The sequence below is a fragment of the Pleurodeles waltl genome, chromosome 4_2 (assembly GCF_031143425.1).
Source record: "Pleurodeles waltl isolate 20211129_DDA chromosome 4_2, aPleWal1.hap1.20221129, whole genome shotgun sequence".
Classification (NCBI taxonomy): domain Eukaryota; kingdom Metazoa; phylum Chordata; class Amphibia; order Caudata; family Salamandridae; genus Pleurodeles; species Pleurodeles waltl.
In genome coordinates, this window is record NC_090443.1 from 134,953,383 (window position 1) to 134,968,673 (window position 15,291).

General features: G+C 43.5%; 1 protein-coding gene across 1 annotated transcript in view; it reads left to right on the top strand.

The window, feature by feature from the left end:
- Window positions 1–14,437, top strand: part of PFDN5 (prefoldin subunit 5) — a 54,059-nt gene extending 39,622 nt beyond the window's left edge. Inside the window, exons 3-6 of the mRNA XM_069230953.1 lie at window positions 6,025–6,056; window positions 10,441–10,515; window positions 12,872–12,977; window positions 14,082–14,437. Of these exons, the coding sequence (XP_069087054.1) occupies window positions 6,025–6,056; window positions 10,441–10,515; window positions 12,872–12,977; window positions 14,082–14,149 (281 nt within the window). The 3' untranslated portion in view covers window positions 14,150–14,437. The remainder of the gene's footprint in view (window positions 1–6,024; window positions 6,057–10,440; window positions 10,516–12,871; window positions 12,978–14,081) is intronic.
- Window positions 14,438–15,291: the final 854 nt, after the last annotated feature.

Here is a 15,291-nt window from a genome sequence, read left to right on the forward strand (position 1 = left end):
TCTCCAGAAGTCCCCAAGACCCAAAATATGGAACCACCTCGAAACATGCTTGAGCCAGGGGATAGAAAGTGCATTTGGTCTACCTAAAATGTCTTGTAAAGATTCCTTATATGCAGCTAACTCAAGGGTAGTCCAGATGCGCACCCAGAAGAGTAAAGGCCTTAAGGCTATTACATCAGAAATGCGGGGGAACCCAAGATCCCCAAAAAACTGGGATCAATGGAGTGTTACAAGAGCATGCAAGAAGAGTTCTTGTAAAGTTGTTTTCCCCTACAGATAATTTGCTAACATTGGACGAGCTCCAGACCTCGGCACCATAAGACGCAGCACCCTTGGCCTTTGCTAAAATAATCTTAATAGCTGGAGGTAGATTTGTAAAAACGCAGGATAGCCCCAGATCTGTGCTGAAGAAGTGCGGTACTCTTATCAATCTTGGCCTCCCATTGCATATTGTTAGTATTTCTTAGCCCCAAATAATCAATAGAACATACCTTACTTAAGGGGACCTCATTGAGTGAAATAGTGCATTTTCTGGTGGGGCCCCTACTGAGGATCATAAATGTGGTTTTGCTGGAATTAAGCTCCAATCCATGGTCTGCACAGAAAGCACTGAACCTGTTCACCAGAACCTGGAGGCCCATAGAGGTTTTGGAGATCAAAAGTGAATCATCAGCAAATAATAAGATCGGAATGTTTTGATCATTCAAAGAAGGGGCGTCATTTTGACAGGCAGACACAACTTGCACCACTTAATTAATGAACAAGGAGAAAAGAGTAGAAGCAAGGACACCACCCTGGAGCACCGCCGCCTAATATCTATTTGATCGGTAAGTTCGCCCTGATTGCCCCATCTCACTCGTGCATAGGTGTTCTCGTGCATCCTTTGAATTAGATGTACTAGGTTCTCCGGGGTACCAATTTTATACAAGACTTCCCATAACTTCCCTCTGGGGACCAGATCGAAGGCAGATCTCAAATCCACAAAGGCAACAAACAAGGTTTGTTTTGCTAGAATGACATATTCCCAGAATAAAAGGGAGCGCCTAAAGACCTGATCCATTGTACTAATCCCAGAAAGAAAACCAGCCTGAAGTGGGGATAATACCTGATTGTCCTGAACCCATTCCATAAGCCTGTCTAAGACTTGCTTAGCAATTTTCTTTTGCAAATTGTCAATGAGACTAATTGGTCTGTAGTTAGCGGGTAAACCCAAATCACCCTTTTTATATATGGGAATTATTTCCGCCCCAACCACATTTCCGGGATAGGACCTCCTGCTGCTTTAGCATTTGACAATGTATTTATATACCACGCCCACATGACGGGTTCAGATTTAAACAAGTCCCCTGGTATCTTGTCGGGCCGGGTGCCTTACCCGGTCTTAAGGAATTGATGGCGGCTGTGGTTTCAGCCATTGAAAAGACAATGTCCTCTGCAGAACTATCAGCAGATATTCTGCAGTCATTGACCCCATTGCACAATTTATCCTGAGATGAAGGCATGAGGTCCTGTTTTACAGATAAGGCATAATGCTCGAAAAAGTGGGCCACCCATCTTTCGGGCTGGATACGCATACTAATAGTATTGTTGCCCCCTCTGTCTAGCAGCCAACAGCCTCCAAAAATACCTATTATCTTGGTTCTTGATTGCATCCAGCATCGTCTGCCAAGTATCATGTTCCCAGTCTTTCTTAACTAGTTCCAAGGCCTTGTTATACCTAAGTCTAGCATTTCTAATCACCCCCTGGGAATGCGTTTTGAGGGCAGATTTTAAATTAAGCTTCGCATGAATAAGGTCCTTATTAAACCATTCCCTTGATTGAGTATAATTGGGGGAGTGCCTAGACATGATTTCCTTGTGAAAAAAAATGCCCTGTAGGATGCATGCCATTTCTGCATGGATACTTAAGATTGGAATGTTACCAGCCTCTTGCTCATCGAGCTAGAGAAGAGTTTTAAAAAGGATGAGTAGAGTTCCTTGACCAAGTATGGGTTTGACATTACTTTTGGCAAGCTGACGCGTGTTTGTCTATGATTCAAAAGGGGCCTCAGAATATCATTGGTCTCAGAGTTCTGAACTCTCCTAAACGCGTGACTGGTTAAAGTAAGACTTAGACGGTTGTGATCACTATCATGACTGGGTTCTACCTTCATATCTAGGGTACTGGACCAAAGCCTAATATCCACTAGAAAATAGTCAATGGTGCTGGAAGAGGGTCCTCGCTTAAAAGTGGGGCAAGATAGTGCGCCCATTGCATGCTCCTAGTCCAAATCTAAGGCAGAGTGAAGTTAACTGTGAAGCAACCCCAAAGGTCATCCTCCTCGGTTGTCAAATTACTAATAAAGGTATTAGGTTCGAAAGTGCAGTTCATGTCTCCTGCAACCACCAGAAAACCTGATGAATGCAGGTGCTCCATGTGTTCAGCTATCTGGGCAAGTACTTTGGACTCTACACCTCGATAAACAGATCTTGCATACACATTGATCATGGTCAATTTGAAGCCGGGTAGGAAAGTGAGTTGGACACCCAGTAGGTCATACGAATTAAAACATAATACTGAATGGTCACATTTTAGTTTCTTGTTCAACAAAATAAGACCCCCTTCGATCTGCCAAAACCCCCAGATGCAGGTTACGCCGCAGAGGAATATGTTCTGAACCCATCTAAATAGATCGGCTCTTCAGCCCAGGTTTCCTGGAGTAAGCATATACCTGCTTATTGATGAAGCTAACCCACTCCGGGTCTCGTAACTTTTTCCCAGTTCCTGCCACATTCCATGACATAATGGCGAGTTCTGAACATAACGTCTCAATCCCGGCTCTAGATTGTGAAACATTCTCTATATTACCGATCCATTCTTCCCGACTGACCCCGGTGACTGCAATGGGAATCCCTGCAAAAGCAGCAGAATTTAGTCAATCCAGGTCAGATAAAGAAGGGGAGGGATTCTCTGTTGTGGTTGGAGAACAGCTCCTATGTGGATCTTGGGCCCTTCCCATATGGCCATCACATGAAATAGAGCGACTACTAACATTGCCACAAGGTGGATCCGTGCAGAGACTAATACCAGTTATTGCACCAACCCTCAAGGAGCTAGTCCGTGAAACAAAAGCAGTAAGATTGTCCACCAAGAGATTATCCACGAGGAGAATTGAGATAAAATCGAACTCCGATCCTTGTTGACTATATCTGCACACCTCCAGGATGTCGGACCGGATAACAGAGAGACAGTTCCTCTGGGTCCGTAGCTAATAGATGATCTTATTGGTGAGGGAATCCAGTGTCTCTTTACAACCAGACGACAACCTGGGGACCCCTGTCATATGTATGTAGCCACCTTTCCTCCTCCAACCATGTTCCCCCTTCATATCATACACCTGAGTTAATCTTGGGGGGCCAGGGAAGAGTGGTCTGGATGGTCTGACAGACACCTGTGCTCCTGTAACTCTCTGTGAACCCTTAATAGTGTCAAAGTGACAAGCTATAATCTGCTTACCTTGACCATATATACTCCCATTTGTATTTGGGGCTGGATTAAGCATTTGCCCAGTTGGAACTGACACCGATGGGCAGCTCGCTTTGCCGTTTGCCACCATGTTTCCGGACCTTGCATGGGGCACTGGGCGTGCGGAAGGGCTGGCCACTTCAACACAGGTATCTAACACAACTGGCGTAGTAAACACCCCATCAGGAACAGAAACAGGATTAGGGTCACCCTCTTTGGACAGTTTGCAGTTGCACACTGCCCTCTGTTCAAGAAGTCCAGTAAATTGGTTCAAGATTAATAGTACCAAGGACTTTAAATCGTCCAGCTTCTGGGAGATGGTAACCAGATTGTGTGCTCTATTTGGTTGCGCTTTCCTGTCCTGGGTCAAAAGTGAATGAATAATGGAATTCCCTCTTTCTGGTTCCTCCGGGGATGTGTGCAAGTCGCATTCTGGGGGTTCACTAAGTGCGGACAGGGCTGAAAATCTGTTAGAGCAAGGAATATCAACAGGGACTAGGACCTCTAGGATTGCGGAGGCTGGAACCCCAACTTGAGGACATTCAACGAACTCCATACACGGAGCCAATCTCTTCATAGGAGAAGGTGTTAATATCTGGACTGCAGGAGCGGGATGAAGATCCGCCTCTACAGCCAAAGGAGGCCTCTGTGGTCTTTTCTTGAAGAGATCAGGAATCTTCTTATGGGAGATGGTGTCAAGACTTGAGGGTGGAGGAATGGAGGGACTCCTCAGCATGGCCTCCACCTCCTCAAACAACGTGTCAATAGCTTGGAATTGATTGCTACTGGTATTGGAATGACCATCCACTTTCCCACTTAGCCGTTTCTTAAGTTTCTTTAGACCAGAATGGGGCACAGGAATATCGGCTGCCTTCCGTTTCCCCATAGCTTAATCAAAGTAATTGAAGATATTAAAAGAACGGAGCGTGAGTAACACAAATGTCATTGTTCGCCTTACCTAGGACGCTGGCACCCTGGAACTTAGAAGGTTGGCCCAGCCCAGGCTCGAGCAGGCGAAGACGTGCCCATCTTGGCCCGGGCGCGTCCCGCGCAGCGAGGCTCGAGGCCCCTGAAATAGGGCTGGAGCAGCAAGGAATGCTGGGTGGTGTGGTCCCTTAGTTCCCTCCGCAATAGTGACAGCGTCCAGGAAATGCACGTCTACATCTCCTTGTTCAGTTAAAATACTTTGGTGCTTGGTACAAGATTAGGTTCAATTTAGAAGATGCCTTATCAATTTTCAGTGTGAAGTCTCTTTTTGGCCCTCTTTTATCATGTACTCATTATACCTTGATAAGCATACGAAGTGTAGAACATATTGCGAATGGCACTTGAAATCACCAGACTCATCAGTCTGAAAGTGTGTCACAAAAAGCATGCGATTTAAGATGCTACTGTGAATTTGTGGACTTCAAAGATCCATCCTATAGATCTATAGGACAAACACATGCAATTGTATATGATTAGTTTGCTACTTAGATACATCTAAGTAGCAAACTAATCATATACAATTGCATGTGTTTGTTCAGATTTTAATTATCATTATCTCATACTTAATTAGTGTGACAGTCACGAACAGATATGTTTTGATACGTTTTCAGCCTTTCTTCAAGTGTAGGAGATAGGAAGCTATTCTATCCCTTTTCCCATTCGTTCTGGGTCTGCTGATATGGTGCAAACAATCCTGATCCCAATTTCTGCCACTTTTTTTCTAGCAATGATTCAGTTATGAAGTTTGGGACCAAGGCCTCCGTGACCAGTGCAAAGTTCAGTTTCCTAATATTATGGAAGACCCAATTTGGAATCTGTCATGCCCCTCCGCTTCACCCAACCTCCCACCCGGGAATAAAAGTCGACAACTTTGGTTGCAGTTATAGGTTCCTCCTTTGATTAATGAATAATGTGCAACAAAAAGCAAACCTATCTTGTGAACTCTGCAACTTATATGTTTCAGTTTAATGATGCAGCTGGTAGGCCTTCTGAACACATTGTGAAGCTGGTGATAACGTTTTTTTATTCTTATTTTTGGATCAGTGCACAACAGATTTGTCAGCAAAAGGTGAAGAAAAGTGTCTTGTCTCTTTTTTAAATATTTTCTACGGTAATTATGGTCCTAGTTGTAACACTGCATTCTGAGAGACTAGAAATCTGAGATATAATTTCCTCTTGAGATGGAAATGTATTTATGCCAAAAACGCAGTTTGTGATTACAAACAATGCTGCACCTCCAACTTCCCTTTAATATTTTACAGATTGAGTGGCTGAATCCAGTCTTTGCCAACAAATCTAATACTTCTCCCCTTTCACATAATGTATAGCTTGTAAACAAAAGAATGTGCTTTAGTATAAGCAGGGCTTCTATATTGAGCCCTGTTGAACTTTGTAAATCTGTCCAATTGACTCCACATCATAGCATATCTTGTATATTTCTAATGTGGGTGCTTTGGTGAGGGTGGTACTTGCATATGTTTTATTGGTTAAAATGTTCAATTGACATGTCTTGTCTTGTTTTTCTTTCCTAGGAAAGGACTTGCTTGTCCCACTGACCAGTTCTGTATCCTTTTGATTTTACAGTACCCTTATTTTTACAACATTGATATAGTGACTTAGTTGCTCAAGATTCTGTGGTACTCCAGCAATGTGTTTGTAATGCTGATGTCCATGGGGAACAAGGTGGAAACTTCACTAGACAGCCCTTGAAAGTGCTGTGACTCATTCATGTGGGTCGTGCCAAAATCCATCTACTTAATCTCACATTAATATCAATAATTCAGAGATGCAATTGCACCACACACACTTTTTCCAGGTCTACTTTCTTTACTTACAGATATAACAGGTGTTTGCACCAAGATCAATGCGCATCAAATGTCTAGTTTCTGGCAAGCAACCGCTTCTAAAAAAACATTAAATAGGAGTCCTGTAAGTGTTTAATATTAGAGCAAATCACAAAACCTTTCGGCTTTTGTGTAATGGAGGTTGTGTTGCGGGTGGTGTGAACTTGGTTGTTACTGTAGTCTTCAAGGTAGAGGTTGGTTTTTATTTTCTCTAGTCTTGTTGCTCTTAACTTTGTTTAAATATGAAGATACTTATAAACAGCACCTGCACCACCACTGAGAGGTCTTCACATATGCCATTTTTTAAATTTACACTGCAGCAAAGCTGTAAAACATTGAGCAAACAATAACTAGTGCATCAATAACATCAAAAATGTAGAGGAAGGGTTGTAGAGAAATGTGTATTTGTGAAAGAGATCCATATTTAAATTTCAGCTGAAAGTGTCTGGGATAGGTATAGTTCTCAGTTTAAAGAGTAACAACCAACGATTGGGAAATGTTTACATTTTTGTTTTCTTTCTGACCAAAATTTTTAAACCATGGATTCCTCACATTCAGAATATCCAGGTCACCAGGCTGGATGCAGAAAACGTTCCTAGCATTGACTCCTGCGTGCCAATTGGTACAGTAGCAACCGTCCGCACCCCAGAAGTGAGGGAGCTGAGCCACATAAAGACCCTGGCCTTGCGTGTTGATGTTAGTTTCCTTCTTTCAGCACCATTAAACGTGGATCTCGAGCTTCTGTTTTCTGATGACTCCAAAAAGAATATTCTGAATGTGTGCTAGGAAAGATGCTTCCGTTGAAAGTGACAAGATTCTAATGGTGTTGTGACTGCAGGAAGCAGGTGTCTCTTACATACATGTACAACCTTTGCCTGGGCTCTGGTAACATCTCAGTGATGTGAAAAGTGTTACATCATGCACCTGAAAGTGAGCAGGGAGTGGGAAGTGAGGCTGTTGTGTTAGCAGCTACGGGACCACTCCTAGTCTTGAGGCAGGTCCAGTGCAAAGTCCCACTCTCACTCAGAGTCTCTAAGTAAATTGAAAATGTGCCACAAACACAAGAATGCCAAGCCAGGCTCAATTCCGTTCCACCACTCGAAATCTGATGAGAAGTAGTGAGGGTGACACTGAAAAGGTCCTTGACTGCCTGTGTCTTCTGACTCTGATCCAGTTATTCAGCTGGCCCTAGCACGCCCTACATTTTTTAAGGCTGTTGTCAGCCCTGCAGCAAATGTCAGCCTTTGAGGTGGCCATGTTGCAGATTATTCAGTTGCTGCCGGTTTCCTCCAGTGCCCTTCATGCCCCCACGGAACCACGGGGTGTCCATTCAAACATATGGCAGCAGGCTGTCTCACCATTGTATACCATCCCTTTGTGACCTGGTTCAGTGCATGTGCTGAAAAGGGCCCAGACATCAATTCTGGCTCCAGGGTACATGTCGGTCCCTTCAGTGCCTCTGCAGGCGGCAGACCCAGTTCTGATACTATTCTCCGACGTCAAAACGAAGTAAGCTGCATCAAGCTTATAAAATGCTGTTAGATCACCAGACACACAAGGTGATGGCAAGAATGCTTGTAATAAGTCTAAACACAGTGGTGTAAAATGTGGCCAGTGGTTTAGATTAATTCAAACATTACTTCATCACCTCGTTGTTTTTGTATTACGTTACCAGAGGCAGGAATCCCTGTTTGGCTTTTATTCTGACACAGTATGAGGCCCACAAAATGTTCCCCATGGCACAGATGATGTGACAAGGCGTACAAGCTGCCGCTGCCGCCACCGCCCTCCAAAGTTGAAGGGCATTACTTAGCCTTACTAAATGCTAGGTGGCTAGACATCTCCCCAGTGACGGGGCCGGACTTCCACCAGAAGAAGAAAGCACCTCATTTACTGAGAGAGTGCAAAGAGCCATAGTGCCAGACTTACAACTTCCCACAGTTAAAAGCCAAGCCAGTTTAGTGAATGGAATTCTCAAAGCAGGTCCTACTCTGGAGTAATGCTGCCATTTAATGAGGTCTTCATTGCCACTGGGACAAAGCCATGCAGCGCTTCTATCATTCATCCTGTGGCTAAGCGAGAGACCAGCACCTGGTGACCCTGACTTTCTAACAAACATCACATGCCTAAAATCTTTCTTGTCCAGGCATACAAGTGAAGTCTTTCTGAAGGCTTTTCCTTCGAGCCACCAGCTAGGGAGTTGAAGCATAAACATAAAATATTTTTTCTCAGCTAACTTTCCCCTGTGCTACTTGAACACAATGTGCCTTCTAGCATGTACACCAGTTACTTATAGGACATGACAATGGAGGTCTTGCTGCTCTTCCTGGAAGACCTCTGGGCTTTACTTTCCGAAATAATTCAAGACGGATAGGTTGAAGCAAAATGTGTGTTACTGGATTTTTTAGGGCTTGTCCCCCATGTACATGCCCTTTGAAAGATCTTGACTCTTAGGGGCTTGAATGATTTTTAAAGATTTTTTTTTTCAACACAGCAAGATCTTTGGAGTTATTGTCTGCAGCCAGGTATGTCCACCAGCAGTACAGTTAATTTAGGGGCCACTGAAGAGGCTTATCCACCAAACAACGTCCACCTTCTCAGCCTGGGCAAAAAACAAGCCAAGCCTTTGAGGCAGAGAATGCAGTGCTGGCCAAAGCTGTTTGCAGAAGGATCAGTCTCCCACTTCCTCCCGTGCTGCAATAGCACATAAGCTGCTTTGATTTTTCTATTGCAGACCCACAACCATCTGGTAGAGGGCAGGGATATTACTTTCTCTCCAGCAGGCAATCTATCATGTAAGACTGCTGGGTTTTATATTATTCAATGGGACTACGTCCTACTTTTCTTTTCGCCCCGTCTCCTATTCCAACCCACACCAAAATATATTTTTGCAGTTCTCTAGGTGGAAAACATTAACCTTGTGCTGGTCAAAGGCAACATTGAGTGGATGCAGGACTCTAAAATGGGCGAGGGGTACCATTTGTAGTACATTCTCATGCCGAATAAGGGCAAAGGGAATGTTCACAAATCGGACGGCTGTGTCATAGCTCAATTCCAGATATTGAAGATGCATGTATTCCTGTACCTTGATGACTGGCTGCTCAAGGCAATATCACCACTGTAACTTGCGACCACCTCTGGAAGACTGCCGCCCTCTTGCCTTGAGGGTTTTCCATCAGTGACGGAAGTTCCATCTGAAGCTTACATGGAGGATTTCCTTCATAAAGGCTGTCCTTGACATAGAGGCATTAATGTCTTTACACCAACCCCAACGTTTCCAGGACATTCTGCAAATGATCCTGATGCTTCAGACTTGGTACTGGGTCTTGGTGAGAACAGTTCTAAGACCCATTTGGGCTCCTAGCCATGCACACCCAGATTTGGAGGTTGTGAGTGATGCTTTGCTGTGGAGATTTGGGGGTTGAGGGTCATTTAGAAGAGGGGGACATCAGAGGCCTCTGGTCTCCATGAAGGGACAACTTCTCTGGGTGCTTGGGTGGTCATTGGTATTGGACAGTATCCTTAATGTGTAGTCTTATTTATCTTGGGTGTGCCATAGGACTTGAAAGTCCAAGGTAAGCAAGATGAACAGTCAAATTTTAAACTCGCTAGCATTATGAGTTAAATAATTACCCACAAACTCTCTATACGTACAGGCAATAGTTTGGGTAGAGACCAATTGAATCCCGGAATGGTCAGTGAACCACAGTTAAACATTGTGGAATTACTAGTGTCTGCAAACTATAATCACCTAACACCCCCATCAGCCTTTCTGTTACCTGGTTTGAGGGAGCAATAGCCACTCTCGACTTTGAGTGAAGGCACATTGGGTGTACACCTTGGACGGCGAAGCCCAGTATTTTGCTGTCAAACCGCAACAACAATTTTTAAGCCCATTTGTGAACTCGCTAACATTATCAAATTTGTAGTGGGAAAATCCTAGCGTAATCCAGGCAATCAAGAACAAAGGAAGAATGGCATAGCTTTGGACATCATGCATGGATTATACTCATTGAGTCGCAATAACCCTACAGTGTCAAATGGCTTGGTGGTGTGTGGCATAAATTTGGTCACATTACGCATTTTCCTTAACCTGCTCTCCAGATGTATGTCCCAGGCAAGCTGAATGATGTGCAGCATGTGCTGATCGATGTGGGAACTGGTTATTACGTTGAACAGGTGAGAGAAAGAACTAAACAAATCTGCTTAATCTCTCCAAGTTGGGGGTATACATCTGCTTTCATTCATTCATTAATTCATTCATTTATTCATTGATGCATGGCTACTGGAATGAACTGCATTTCACAGTATGAGTTTCGCAGAATAATATCCTGCACTTAAAGTAAAGCCCCTCTTTACCTTTTGAGATGTCTCTAACTGGTAGTACAAAATCCAGGTCAGCTTCTTTTGCGGTGCAGGACTTCATTACTAGCTACTTTTGTTTGATCACCAGAATGTTATCTTGAAACTACACAGGTTCAACAACACTCCAACAATCTTCTCCCATTCCATCCATCAGAGTAAGTTTTAGCTACCTTTTCTTTTTGGATGCAATGCACCAGTATCTTTGCCATCCTGAGAGTAGTAGAGAATTCTTACGGCTCCTTTCCTTTGTTGAAGTATCCATATGTTGGACTGAGATTCTTGAATGATAGATTAGATGTTTTATGACACTCTTTGTCAGCCATGATAGTACAGTATTTTTGCATCAGGACAGTACACTTTTGCAGCACTTATTTTTCACCCTAAAGTAAGTTCGCCCCTAGAACTCTGCTTAGTAGGAGCTCTAGGTAAACATTGTTAGAAGTTATGGTTGTGAATTTGTCTACAGGTAGGCTTGAAGTACTTTGCTGATAGGAGCTCATCGTTCTCCTGTAGTGATGGATGGAATGCTTGAATTGATCAGACATTGGTAATTACTCAGGGCCACATCCCAATCCATCCTTAATTTGCACACCTCAGTGTGGACCCAGCTGAAAGCAGATCCAACTTGGCCATGATCCATTGGGATAAATCCAACCCAAACTGCCAAGCCAGGTACTCCCTAAACAGCAACACAAGCAACCCAGGACCAGTTTCATGATTGTTATGGGCTCAACCACCAGTTATAGCTTGGTTCCCTTGATGGTGTGCACGGGACCCACATCTAGGCATACCCGTCCTACTTACTAGGACATACTAAGTATAGCAAAAGTGTTGGCTGGAATGCTTGAGCTAATCTCAGCCACTTGTAATTACTCAGAGCTGCATCCCAATCCATTGTTATTTTGCACACCATACCACCTCCATGTGGATTTAGCTATATGCAAATCATCCTTGGCCCTGCTCCACTGGGAACAGTCTAGCCCTAACTGCTATCCCAGGTCTTTCCTGAATCATAACACAAGCAACCAAAGACCCGGTATCTCCCTCGGTATGGGCTTATCAGATGGATTGGGATGGGGCCTGAGTAACTATCAATGGATGAGATTAATTCAAGATTTTCATAGTCACTTTTTGTATACAGTAGTTGTCCACTAGCATACCTAAAGAAGGTTACCTGGATGCGTGCTAGTCAGTGTCTGATAATGATCTGACTTTGCCTATTCTCTCAGTGAGAGTGTTTATCTGTGCTGAGTACAATTTCTGATAAGACGTAGCGAGAGGAAGGTATGAGTGTTCTTGTTCATGTTTTCTCATCATCGCCTTGGTTTGTTCTGCATTGGCCATACATCCATACAATATACCGATTTGTAATAAATTGACCGAGAGACCGGAAGGATTATATACACCATCAGTGAGATTTAGTCTTATAGATTTTTTGGGGAAGTGAACATAATCAATGAGTTTATATTTCATTTAACTGTGGAAAAAGAATACACGAGACACTGGCTTACAACCTGGGCTATTGGTAAATTTGACATGTCCATTCGACTGATCCAGAGACTTCGATCACCCTGCAGTCATAATACAGACCTTAGCAGCTATTCCTAAGTGACTGAAAAGGCAGGGCCCTTTGCCAGCCAGTGCATCTTCTCATCCCACTACTGATTCACTGGACACAGCTCACATCTTGGATTCACTGGCGCTAAAAGTGGAAAAAAACGCCTGTAATTAATCTGACACCTCCCTCTTTCACCCCTGTTCAAAAACTTCTAAGTTCCATCTACAGCTGCAAGAAGTTCATGTCTGTGGGCTCTTGTAGGTAGTGCTTTCCACTGGGAAAGCTATTGTAACACAAAGTCATGTTTTGTTCTCTTTAGGGGCCTGATGCTATGACACGAACGTGTGCAGAACTCTGCTTGGCATGCCTTGATGTCTGTGGCATGTTCTAATGCTTCAGCACCCCAACATCAGTGTCCATTGCAGAATTGGCTCGCTCTACATTGCAGCCCTCGCAAAATCAACTCTGTACCCACACACACAATAAAAGTACACAGTGGTATGGGGAATGGCATGAGCAATGTTGAGGGTGGTCTTCTGTGTAGAACTTGCTGTTACGGTGTAATGTGTGTATATTGTCCATTTTTGCCATATGTCTGATCTGTTTTTCCAGAGTGCAGACAGAGCCAAAGACTTCTTCAAACGGAAAGTGGAATTTCTAACGAAGCAGATCGAAAAAATTCAGCCAGCACTTCAAGAGAAGCATGCTATGAAACAGGGTAAGGTTGAGATGCTTGGAAAATGCACCAGGGCATCCTGCGATGATGACTGGTCACATGTTAAGTCGCTCCACCGTAGAGCATCTGGGATGTCCTATGCTCGTTTTTCCTCTGAGTCCCACAACGGGTTAATGTGCTACATTTTGACAATTTTCAAATGATCTGCTGAAATAGACCAGTAAATAAACCGAACACTCTGCCTGTGACGCCCGTGCAACCTCCTCACATTGAGTGGAAGTTGTAGCCCCTTCCAGTCATTAACGACCCCATGGGGTAGTGGTATAAGCTGCCCACATGATTCCCCAAGACTTGGGCTTGGAACAAGCTCATCATCCGCTATGATGTTTTATGCCTCAGGCGCACACAGATTAGTCCGGTAATTCCATTTTAGAGTTGTGAACTTGATGACACGTAAGTGGATGCTTTCCAAAATGTCATTCTAGGGCTAGGGATAAGACACATACATATTGTTGGATTTTGAAGTACAGTTTTGGAGTAGACAGATAAATGTGACTAAAATGTTTCCGTTGTACAGTGCACATAGATAAATGCTTTGAGAAAAGTAGTTCTAGAAGTGGGCGTTAGACATCCTCATCCGTGCTTCCCGTATCTCATTTCAGTGGTAACGGGAAAGAGGGGCAAGAGGGGAAATGATCGTCTTAATAAAATATCACGTCAGGCTTTAGAGTCGGACACATCCTTTCCAAAATCTCCTCATTGGTGTGCACATGCTGTAGGGTAATGTAGTTCTGTTATACGGCTGTTCATCATGTTATTATGACAGGGTTGGCCTGGGCTCTTGCTGCATACACTGCTGAGAGTGAGCAGAACAGCAACAAGAAGCAGAGGCCCCCCGATGTATCGAAACCGAGCAGACAGACGACAAAACCCGTAGAGACGGTCTGAGTAGAGGGGAATCAGACGGGGGAGGACGGGGTGACAGAGCTGGTAAAAACGAACCTAGCCGATGGAAGATAAGGGTCTAGAAGGGAAACCAAACGGGTGCAGATCTGCACACAAAATGATCTCGTGTTTCTTGATATTTCATAAATAATTGCGACGTTTTCCCTCTAATATCGTAATAATTTAATTTCTCTTTTCCAGCTGTGATGGAGATGATGAGTATGAAAATCCAGCAGTTATCAGCTGCTCAAGCTGCGGCAAAAGCCTGATGCTCCACTTGACTGAGTTGTTGCCCGGTGCTTGGACTGTCCTTCACACCCTCACAAGCTGCCTGCAGCCGGAGACCGCCCTTTTTAGTCAGGATTTAGCCAAGTCTTACCTGCCTATAAATATCCCGTGCAGGAGAGCAAGCAGATGGAACCGAATGTTGGGCAGAACATGTGTTCAATTTACTTTCGTAAATGTTTTGTGTCTTAAATTAAGTTTTTTTTTTTTTTTTGTTTTTTTTTTGTTTAATGTATTTCTCACGAAATAGAAGTAAAAGCTATACAATGTTACATCAGCCGTGCAGTGTTTCATTTTTTTTCAATTGTTATTGCTGGATGGGAGTTAGTGTGCCAACCTTCCCACGAATCTTGGTGCAAGGTGCATGAATTAAATGGTAAACGGTCAAGAAATGCATTCTACCAGGGTGTCTCTTTCCCTCATAACTTGAAAAACAATAGTGTTTTTTATTACTGATGTCTTCAGAAAATTCGTCCTCCTGCAGTCGTTTCAGGGGTCATGAACAACTATTATGAATCAGTTTCATGGCACAGTAATATGACCATCGTAAGATTCTCTGATATTCATAAGCTGTAAAATCTCACTGCACATGTGCAGGATAAAGAAAAGTACTTTTAAATACAATTTAGATGAAAATAACATAAACGAACCCTATCTGCTAGCAGCAACTGTTCCTGTTTTTTTTAATTTTGTATTTTTAACTACCAATTTATCTAGTGCAGTCATGTAACAGATTCTGCAAACAGCATCCTCACCTAAGCCCCTTCTACCATTCAACAAGGCGTTAACAGAAACAGTTTTAGCAGCATGGGGGAAGCCTACGTCTGGTTAACTTTCAGGTCGTTTACAGTCATTGCCCAGTAGCTGGTGATCCGAAGTTTTGACTGACCATCTTTGTTTATTTTTGACTGACCATCTTTCATCTGAGTATATGGTGGTTCAAGTGTCTTTGTGTCCCAAGCAGAACCCTGACTCATTCCCTGCCTCTCCTTTGGACCTGAAGTAAAAAAAAAAAAAAAAGGAGGAAGTAGGAAAAAATATTTTTCTCTTAGGGATCCCAACTCTTTTGTTGTCGCGTACTACTTGTGTCCTATCATGGTATTTACATTCTTTGCGGAAGAGTAGA